Consider the following 11390-nt stretch of genomic DNA (forward strand, 5'->3'; position numbering starts at 1 on the left):
CGTTTAAATTAGGAAACTAGGAAAACCCTAATTTCCCAAAGGTCCCGGATATCTGCTAATACCACACGCCAAGCAATCAGAACACGAGATAGCAACGACAAAATATAAGAAATCGTTAAAAGAGAGGAAAGAGAAGTCTTATTCTGAATCTGCTTATGAGCGTTTAAAACAAGGTATAAGCCTGGGCTCGAGAGCTGTCGGCGAGATTCCTAGTTCTACCAACCCTAAGACGGCTAAACTTAATTGAGTCGTAGCTCGAAATAACAAAAACCGGAAAGTTGCCTAATTTCTCTAAGTGCTAAGTTTGCTCTGAAAAAGTTCTCCTCTCATGCCTCTCGCCTACGACTCCTTATATACTGGCTCCTAGGTCGGTTTACGCTTTTCCTCTTCTGCCCTTAAGCCGTCATAGCATAAAAATGGAGATATTTCATTTTTTTTCGATCTTCGTAATTATCTTCAAAATTTCGTATTAATCCGCGGAAACTTGACATTTATCTTTCCTTGCCAACCAAGCGTAAACCGTCATGCGGCTTACTGCTGTTGGTTAAGAAATCGCAAGTTGGGCCTCGAGTCATGTCTTAGGTCCCTTTGGGCCGTCTTCTGACTCGAAGCGTTTATTACGGCTTCTTTCGATAAAGAACGAACTTTCCACGGTTTTTACCGTAAAGTTTGATCGATGACTTAGAATGGCAGGAAACATGAAATGGGTTCGCTACGGTCTTCGGGAGATAGCATCGAAGGGTACACGAGAATGCATGGACTAATGTCGTATCGACGTTTTGGAAGAGCTTGGTTGCTACGTACAGACCGAGCTTGGCTCGAGCTCGGTCGCTACGTAGCGACCGAGTGGAACAGAACAGATGGTCGGTCGTACGTAGCGACCGGGCTTGGCTCGAGCTCGGTCGCTATGTAGCGACCGAGCGGAACGGATGCTCGGTCGCTACGTAGGGACCGGGCTTGTCTCGAGCTCGGTCGCTATGTAGCAACCGAGCAGAACAGATGCCTGGTCGCTACGTAGCGATCGGGCTTGGCTCGAGCTCGGTCGCTACGGATGCTCGGTCGCTATGTATCGACCGAGCTTTGCTCGAGCTCGGTCGCTACATAACGACCAAGCGGAACGGATGCTCGGTCGCTACGTAGCGAACGAGTGGAACGGATGCTCGGTCGCTACGTAGCGACCGGGCTTGTCTCGAGCTCGGTCGCTATGTAACGACCGAGCGGAACGGACGCTCGGCCGCTACGTAGCGACCGAGCTCGAGCGGAACGGACGATTGGTCGCTACGTAGCGACCGGACAGCGTGCATGTGCGGTAGTTGCGTAATGACCGAGCTTGGTTCGTCCGTGTTCTGATCGTCATACTCGGACCTATCCGTAGCTGGTCTGGGTATGTTTCTGATGGCTTATGTTTGATCTAAATAGAATTCGAATGAAGCTTTATCTCGGGAACATACTTTGCGACGTTTTCTTGACCGAGCATGATTTGTTTCGTAAAAACGTCCATGCCGATTTTTACGGACTTTCATACATTGATTCCGTCGTGACCGATTTTGACCACAACATCTATCTTCGCCTACAGGAAACTATTTAACATCGTTGTGTTCTAAAAATATTGTTGCTCACATCATTTGTCTTCCCTAGATCAACCCCGATCACTATCAAATACTTTGTGTAGAATTTAGGTTCTAAAATATCTATAACCATCAACTGTCTTAACTGAAAATGGTCCCTAAACATCATTGTGTAAAAGCTCAAAGATTGAATTACACATATTGTTCGAAGAAGGGAAATATATTTTCTTTTGCTTCGCCAAGTGACATATATGGCAATAAGAATTGCTTTTATTCTCCTATCGAGTAGTTCCCAAAGCATCTGATATCAAATCAACTCGAGAGATAGAAGCGTGACCAAGCCTGTTGTGCCAAGTTCCAGTATCTACTACTGCATTCACCATCGTTGTATTGTCTTCAACACCGATCACATACATGTTACCAGTTCTTCTACCCTGACCAAATTTTACAGCCTTGGTATGGTCATTTATTTCACACGAAGGATCAAATATCACTCTAGAACCTTGATCAGTCATAAAAAAACTTATACTGATAAGATGCAGGCAAAATTCATGTATAAACAAAACATTTTGTAGAAGTAGATGTTTGTTTAATCGAATGTTGCCAACTCCACTAATCTTGATTAAAGCCTGAGGTGAAGTAACAATCTCAGATACCTGAAATGCAGTCGGAGAAATAGTAGTAATAAAGCTCTTCTGACTGTCATCTTGATCCAAGATGTTGTAAACTTCAGTAAGCGAAGGGAGAGTCTTCTTAATGATTATCTGACGCCTGATCACATCATAGCATTCATTTAACCCTGCCAGAAACTTCACAATCTTAGCACGTTCCGCTTTCTGTTGAAGCTTTGGTGCTTTACCACAAGTACAAGGATCATCAAGTTCTTCACAATTCTCCAAAGTACTCCACAACGTCTTGAGTTTAGTGAAATAATCAGAAAGAGTTAATGAATCTTGACATAAATTCTGAATCATGTGTAAGATTGTAAGTTCAAGGCAAGTTCGTCATAGGAAACCTACTGTGCAGATCAATTCATATATTAGTAGCATCACTCAACCTGAGAATACTACGATATATCTGAGTTGAAACCGAGTTAAGAATCCAAAACTTAACAAGGTTATTGCATATAGACCATATTTGAAAGTTTAAATAGGATTCCGGAGGACGAGGTAACGATCCATCGATAAAACCGATTTTGTTCTTTGCATTTAGAGCTATTTTCATTGCAGCTTCCCAATCATCAAAGTTCGATCCATTGAGTTTGAGAGAAACAAGTTGTAAACCTGGATGATCGGAATTATGCATAAAGAATGGTGAATGAATCGAATCCGTGATATCAACACCCGCGGGAGCTCGGTAGCCTGAAAATCCGGACTAGATGTCGGCGGAGAAACAATCTGAGCATACCGAAGTTTGAAGATGAACAGAAATCTTTGAGAGAGATAAAGATCAAGGTAGATAAAGAACCAACCTGAAAATCACGACTAGTTGCGATCGACGAGGAATCTTCCTCGCAGACACCATCGAAGCTTGAAGATGAACAGAAAACGAGCTTAACCAAGGTAGATCACGCAAAGATCAAGCTCAATTTCAGTTCTTATACCATATTGCATTGAGAGAGATAAAGAAATTTCTTATATAATTATATTCTCTCATTAATCAAATGAACATTTACATGTATACATAGAGTGAGCTGTACACTAAACCACTAAGTCAAATCAACATCTAAACAGGTAAACCGGGTATGTACATCGATCTCGTCTTCTCCTAAAATATGCATATTTTTATGTGAAACGAATTATTCTTTTATGATTTTCTTATACATATTCTCTTGATAATAGAAGTTTTACAAATCTTTTTTTTTCTGTCGGGCAATGTTTCTATCTATATATATATATATATATATATATATATAAGAGTGTTTTACTCACTCCTGAGACTGCCACATGCGATTCCACGTCACAAAGTCGTCTCCTGACGTTGCGACACGTGTTCCAGAGTTAAACTCAGCGGTTCATTTAAGTTATTTTGGAAACATGTGGGCTTCATTTTTTTTTTGGGCCCTTATTTAGTTACACTTGACCAGCCCGTTGCCGTAACGCACCGTTTTGATATTAGGGTTGAGCCCCTCTTCTCTTCATCTCGGCCATTCGAGATCGTCCCCGACCTGACTTCCGTTGATTCTTCTTCTTCCGAACAATCAGAAGAGTTACCAGTTACAGATCAACTAAGTCCTTCTTAAATTCGTCACCCACGATCCACCTTCAATGCGATCTTCACACATGCAAAGAGGTGGAACTGCGACTATAGAGGGTAAGCTTTCCTACCATGAGAACCATATCCTCATTCTGTTGAGACAAACTAGTAATATTATTTTCATCGAAATGGCTAAAGAAACAATATTTCTTTCTGATTTGAAGACGGAATAATGCTCCTCCACCGTTCAAGTGCGATTGCTCCGTTTTTGGGAGGCCATGAACGTCAGAGGCGGTATTGAACTCATGGAGTGGATAAGCTGCTACTGGATTCACAGGTTTGTTCTGATCCTACGTTTGATTTCATAGCTTGAATTGTTTTTAGTTATATTTTTTTACATTTCCGTTAAGTTGAATTTTATTACCAAGTTTTCCTGATTAGATCTTCACTGACTTCTGTTAAGGTTTAACGTCAGTGAAGGTTCTGAAAATCTGACAGATATGATCTTCATCAGTAATCGTATGTCTATGTCGTTTAGCGTTGTTTGGTTTTCGATTCATCTTCTCTTAGGCGTTAAAACTTGCATTGATTCATGTCATTAGCAAAGTCTTATCTATTTCGAGCCACTGAACCATGATAGCTCATTCAGTTACTCTTATCCCTCATCCAATCAGTGAATCTCCACTTATAAAAAACGTAAGCCTCATCCCTTGAAAATCATTTTCACATTCCAATAGCCATAGAAATTTCTCAGTATAAATTTTTTATATGGATTGGCTCCGACTAAGGTGTTTCGAAAAGGTTAGTGGAGGAGACGGTGGTGGTGGTAGCCAATATCATGACGGCACTGAAACTGATAGGAAGAAGAAATCGTCACACCGCTCAACAGATTCAACGACTTGAATCGTATTTTCTTCTCTCTTTTTTTTTTTCTGATTCAGAAACTCTTATAATGGTTTGAATCTCTTGCAGGAGTTTCAAGGAGTGTGCTCATCCAGATGATAAGCAGAGGAACCAACTTAGCAGAGAATTGGGTTTGGCTCCAAGACAAACCAAGTTTTGTTCCAGAACAGAAGAACAGAAGAACTCAGCTTAAGGTTATGTGTCTTAATCTCTCTCTCTCTCTCTCTCTCTCTCTCTCTCTCTCTCTCTCTCTCTCTCTCTCTCTCTAGAGAATTGGGTTTGGCTCTCCAAGACAAATCAAGTTCTGTTCCACAACAGCAGAACTCAGCTTAAGGTTATGTGTCTTAATCTCTCCCTCTTTTGTGTGTTTAAAATGTTGTTTGACTAAGATTTGTTGATACTGTTTCTGTAGGCGCAACATGAGAGAGCAGATAACAATGCACTAAAGGCAGAGAACGACAAGATTCGATGTGAGAACAAAGCCATTAGAGAAGCACTCAAGCATGCTATATGCCTTAACTGTGGAGGTCCTCCCGTTAGTGAAGATCCTTACTTCGATGAGCATAAGCTCCGGATCGAAAATGCACATTTTAGAGACGAGGTTTTGTTTATCGATTATGGTTTAATCATTCAAGCCCCCTTCTCATTTCTAAATCTGATCTTTATTGCACAGCTTAAAAGAATGTCAACGGTTGCACCAAATTACATGGGAAGACCAATCTCCTCCCACCTCTCAACGCTACACCCAATGCACATCTCACCGTTGGATCTGTCCATGGCTGGTGCTTCACTGGATTTTGATCTTCTTCCAGGGAGTTATATGCATTATCAGCCTAATAACTTGGCTACTATATCAGACATGGACAAGCCTCTTATGAACGACATTGCTTTGACTGCGATGGAAGAATTGCTTAGGCTTTTTTAATACAAACAAACCTCTCTGGACTACAGCTGATTGTGGCGGCGGCAGAGGCGTTCTCAACTTGATGCTCAGGTTTATATGTTTGCAGAGTTTGACTATGAAACCGGTGCTGGTCAATGCTTCCTCAGTAAGTAAGATGCTCAAATAATAGGCTGTTAGTTCCGATCATGAAAAGCAACAAAATCGTGGACTTTAGATTCTCAATGGTGAATGTATAATAGTATTTAACTTTGGAAGATTATACATAGACTGTCTCAGATTTTTGAAGAATGATACAATCAGTTTATGGTTACATGGTTTGAACCTCTCGCACTAATTATATCTTTGTCCATTAGGCTCATTTGCAGGAAAATCTCTAATCCCTTTTGTTCTATTATTTGTTTTATCAATGTATAGATAAAAGGTCATGGTTATTTTCATGAACTTTAAATGAATTCAGTCATGAGAGCTTGACCATTAAGTATATGGAATAGACTACTAGATTTTGCCTCAAGGTTGTTTTGAATGAATCAATCAAGGACCATTTCTTATGAAAATTGTATTCATCGAAGAACATAAATACATTAATTAATAGCAGTAAGAATTAACTACATGAATCATAAAAAATGTTTTTTTTTTGAATGAATGTTAAATTTATTCATCAAAAAAACCTTTATTACATCATGTGTGAACCTCTGTTTTAACCTTCATATTTTCCTACAAACTTTAAACTACTACGAACTTGTTTAAAGACGAGTGCTAAACCAAAATTGAAGTCCACTTTCCCACCCCTTCACATGCTTCCTTCTCAGTACACTCAGTTTGTTCCTAACTCCCTTCTCTACCAACTTCATAACGGCAGCAATAGGCAACGCCTTCTCATTATGCCTTATCTTATTCCTCGCTCTCCATATAGCAAGTATAGCTGCTTGAAAAGCATAGCGCAAGCAGAATCTCTTCTTTCTTTCCAGTCGCTCATCCAAGATTATGGACATAATGTCCTGCCAGACGTTGGCGTGGTTACTGAGCAAGATACCCTTAGTGAGATGTTCCCAAATTTGAGTAGAGAAACCACACTCGAAGAATAGGTGGTTTCTGGACTCCGGTTCACTTTTGCAGTGAACACAAGTTACATCGATCCCATGATCCCACTTAGATATACGATCCATAGTCGACAATCTGTCTCTAGCCGCAAGCCACGCTACAAAAGCAAACTTTGGAGTTGCTTGAGAGAACCAGATCCCGTAGCCCAATCACATCTCTCCTCATTTGTTCTCATTAATGTCCAAGTTTCAGATGTGGAGAAACTTTGCTTGTAACCTGATCCTTGTCTCCGAACATTCTTGTCTTCTGCTTCATCTCTCAGCTTTTCTTTTGCCGCCGCTAACTCAATCTCAATTTCATTAAGCAACAGCGAACGGTTTCTCCTTCTTCTTCTACTTCTCATAAGTCCTTCTTCCACCGTAGCTTCCCGCTTAATTCCCATATCAACAATGCCCCGTTCACCTAGTACTGAGATTAGAACTCCTCTTTCAGACCAGTTATCAAACCAGAACGAAGTTTGTCTTCCATTGCCCAGTTCTTTCTTATGAAAGCTCCTAGCAATATCCCTCATCTTTATTATCTTTTTCCACATCCAAGAGCCCACTTGTGTTGTCTCACTAATCTCCCAAAAGCTTTTTTGTTTTAACAGGTTACTCTTGATCCATTTTCCCCATAAAGATGTTCCCGAAAGCAATCTCCATATTAGCTTTAAAACATGTATTTTGTTCACCACTCTGAGGTCTCTGATTCCCAACCCACCCTCAGTCTTCACCTGACAGACAGTATACCAGGCAACCTTAGCACCTGTAGTTTTCAGCTCTGGCCCCGTCCAAAGAAAGGCTCCGCATATACTCTCAATCTCTTGAATGCACTTACTAGGGAGGAGGTAAACTGAAGCCCAGAAGTTTACCAAACTCATTATCACTGCTTTTAACAGTTTTAGTCTTCCAGCATAAGAAAGAAATCTGCTCGTCCAAGTGCTGATTCTACCTCTGATGTTCTCAACTAACGGGAAATAGTCTTGCTGCCTCATAGCTTTGGTCATCAACGGTAACCCCAGATAACGTACTGGAAGTTCTCCTTTAGCAAACGGGAAATTTGACAGAATCCTATTCTCATCTTCCTCTACTACACCAGCTAAATACAAAGTGGACTTCTCGATGCTTATCTTCAGACCCGACCACTTCTCAAAGATATCAAACACCGATAGAGCACCCTGAACAGACTCTTTCGACCCTTCCACAAAAACCATCAAGTCGTCCGCAAAACAAAGATGTGTAATATCAAGTGACTTACATCGAGGATGATACTTGAACACCTTTTCTTTTGCTGCTTTATCTATCTTTTTTGAAAGCACATTCATGCATAACACAAATAGATAGGGGGAAAGTGAGCACTCTTGTCGCAGACCTCTAGAACTTTGAAAATATCCAGCCAAATCACCGTTGACTTGCACTGAAAAAGAAGCCGTCGTTATACACAATCTGATCAAACTAATAAACTTCTCCGAGAATCCTAGCGCCTCCAAACTCTTCAATACAAATGACCATTGAACCGAGTCAAATGCCTTTGAGATATCAATCTTCATCACTCCCCTTTGCGTAATAGAGTCTTTGTGATAGTCTTTCACCAGTTCAGAAGCTAGCAGAACATTCTCCATCAATAAACGCCCTTTGATGAAAGCAGATTGATTCTCAGATATTATCTTAGGCAGAACCCTCTTCAGTCTATTTGCCAATATCTTCGAGACCACTTTATACAGCACGTTACAGCTGGCTATAGGCCTAAAATCTTTCATCTCCAACGAATCAACCTTCTTCGGGACTAAAGCTAGTATAGTAGAGTTGACTCCTTTTGGAAGAAAACTATACCTGAAAACTGACTGAACCGCAACAATGAAATCTTGTCCAATCACCGGCCAAGCAACATGAAAGAACTCACATGGATACCCATCCGGCCCTGGAGATTTGTGAGAAGCCATCGAAAATAACACCTTCTTTATTCCCTCTGCAGTGACCTCTACATCCAAGTATCTCCCATCTTCTTCAGAGCATCTATATTGCAGAAGATCTTTTAGCTCATCCACAGTTGCTCCTTGATAGTTATCAGGGGTCTGATTCAAAAACTCCGAGAAATGTCTTTCAGCCTCCATCTTTATATCCTTATGGTTCACAAGCCTATTACCATTTGAGCACCGTATCTCTCTGATAACATTTTGTGATTTACGAGCTCTAATAAAATTATGGAACGTCTTGTTGTTGAGATCACCCACTTCCAATCAATGCAATTTAGCCTTCTGCTTAAGATGTTCTTCTTCTAAACCAGCAACAAACAACCATTTCTCATAAGCTTCAGCTTCCACATGGACATTTTCTTCAGAAGGAGAGACCAAAGTATTCTGATGCTTCTCACACAAAGTACCATATGCTTCTTGAGTCCTCTTCGTTAAATTCCCCAAATCTTCTCTTCCCAGTTCTCTAATTAGAGGTTTTAGATTCTTCAACTTTTTTGAAAACCTAAACATTGCAGACGTTGAATGAAATAGCACCTCAGTCTCCTCCCAATATTCCCTTAATCTTGGAATGAAGTTCGGTAAGCTCCCAATGACATTTACATATTTAAACGGCTTCCTAATTTTCTCCATTGGTGGCAACAACTGAATCTTGCAACGCAAGTGATCAGAACAACCCCCGGCTCAAATGTAGCAAATCCATTTGGGAACCTATTGATCGCATCTCCATTTAGCAATACTCTGTCAAGTTTCTTACAAATAACCCCTTCCCCCGTTTGTTACACCATGTATGAAGCGGACCCTGATATCCCATATCAGACATATTGCAATGAAGAACCATATGTTGGAAGTCTCTCATACCACTTGGAAGCCTACCTAGATTTGAAAAACCAGAACTCTCAACCCCATCCAGAATGTCGTTAAAATCACCCATTAGAACCCAAGCTTTATCTTTGAACATTGGAGAAGAGTGATGATCACAGAGATCCCCCCAAAACTTCTTTCTCTCTTCTACTGCATTACTCGCATAGACAAATGTACAGAAAAATTCTTCCTCATTCAGTAACCCCACCGAGCAGGTAATAAGCTGATCAGACTTAAACACAGGAGTCATACGCACTGACTCTCTCCATAAAAGCCAAATCCTCCCACCCTGACTGTATTCATAGTTCACTGACCAATCACTAAAACTTGAATTTAGAATCTTACCCGCTTTCCCTTCTTTCACCCTCGTTTCTAAAACACACCCGAACATCATCTCACTACCACTGATCCAATCTTTCACTACGGAATGCTTCAACAACTTATTAAATCCGCGCACATTCCAGAAGAACCCAGCCATATTAGTTATTAGGACGAGAAGACCTTTTACTCACAGGATTCTCATCCCGAGCTTTAGCCTTCTGCCCTTTCTTCCTTCCTCTCTGCCCAATAACTTTATTTATCCCTCTACTACGTTCCAACAAAGCATCCTCAATTACATCTTCCTCACAGATCTCTATTTTTTCACCCAAGTTTTCTTCTTCAACCCCCAAATCTTTATTCACTTCCACTATTTCTCCTTCCTCCTCCTCATTAGTACGCAGAACCGTAAACTTTGATGATGAAATTTTAATCTCAGCCACCATTTGTTTAGGAGTACTCGGCTGTGATCGACCAGTTTTCCCTTGAGGAACCTGAAGCCAACTCTCTTCACTTTCATCACCGACTACCTTCTCTCTCTTTTCCAGCTCAACAGACTTTCCTCCAGTAGAAGCCTTTTCACTTTTACCATCTTTCTCTATAATACTTGCCTCCTTGTTCCCAATACTCTCTATCACATCCTTCAAATTTGATTTAGAACTCCCCTCCTGAGCTTTCCCTTTCCCCTTCAAAGCACAAACTTTCTCTCCATGACCCCACTTATCACAATGCTTACACCTTGAAGGAAGCCACGGGTAATGAAAATCCACCATGAAATCCTTCCCCTTACTTGTAAATGTCATCTCCTTCGGTAGAGTTTTCGAGACATCCACTTTCACAAATATCTTCGCAACTTCAAAACTTGTGCAAGCAATTGTCTCTGGATGGAGCTTCAGTGGAATTCGCACAGGACTAGCCAAAAGACTAAGACCCTCCCAGGAGAACATATGCAGTGGGACCTTTGTAAGATGAATCCACATGGGAATAGATTCCTCCTCTTGCTTCTCCTCCTCACTTCTTGGAGTCCATTTCGTTACTATCATCGGGACCCCCACTATATTCCACATACCACGACGGAGAATCTTCTCCCGAGCTTTTGGATCTGATACTTTGAATCTCATCGTCGTATCATCCACCTCATAAACTTCTACCTTCGTTGATAATTCACCATACCTCCAGATTTCGTTTAGAACCATGTGGACTTTTGCGACATGAGGCGCTCGATCCAAAAACTTTCCAATAACAAAATCATCCCATAGCGGAGTCGATTCAGAAATTACCTCCTCCGGGATTTCCACCGTTTGTTTTCCACCTTTATCCAAAATCTCCACATCGTATTTCTTCAACGTTTTCTTATCTTTCGCTATATTGACCCAACTTTGATCCGGTTTCTTCTCAATCTGAACCTTCTCATCCTCCACAGTGTTTACCCCCGGTTCCCCTCCCGGAGACACCGGTAAATCCGGCGGAATCGCCGTCGTCATCGAATCCAAAACCCTACGTCATAATCGCACTCAGAATCGCCTTTTCTCTCTCTTACCAAAACTCATCGTTTGATCATAAAAAATGTTACGCAAATCATAAA

At 41.0% G+C, this 11390-nt stretch overlaps 2 protein-coding genes across 2 annotated transcripts; one reads left to right on the forward strand and one right to left on the reverse strand.

Moving 5' to 3' along the window:
• Window positions 1-4634: 4634 nt before the first annotated feature.
• LOC106295464 (homeobox-leucine zipper protein HDG11-like) lies at window positions 4635-5881 on the forward strand (the record flags this gene model as incomplete). Its single annotated transcript, XM_013731375.1, is given in 4 exon segments — window positions 4635-4670; window positions 4737-4861; window positions 5080-5268; window positions 5341-5881. Coding segments are annotated over 4 exon segments (602 nt in total), but the record flags the coding sequence as incomplete, so codon positions are not given.
• A 4085-nt stretch (window positions 5882-9966) lies between these two features.
• On the reverse strand, window positions 9967-11289 carry LOC106292245. The gene has a single exon (XM_013727850.1). The coding sequence runs from the start codon at window positions 11287-11289 to the stop codon at window positions 9967-9969; it is 1323 nt and encodes a 440-aa protein (XP_013583304.1).
• Window positions 11290-11390: the final 101 nt, after the last annotated feature.

The sequence above is a fragment of the Brassica oleracea genome, chromosome C5 (assembly GCF_000695525.1).
Source record: "Brassica oleracea var. oleracea cultivar TO1000 chromosome C5, BOL, whole genome shotgun sequence".
Classification (NCBI taxonomy): Eukaryota; Viridiplantae; Streptophyta; class Magnoliopsida; order Brassicales; family Brassicaceae; genus Brassica; species Brassica oleracea.

Coding starts and splice junctions, on each gene's coding strand:
- LOC106292245 (XM_013727850.1), bottom strand. CDS start 11,289: ATGACGACGGCGATTCCGCCGGATTTACCGGTGTCTCCGGGAGGGGAA.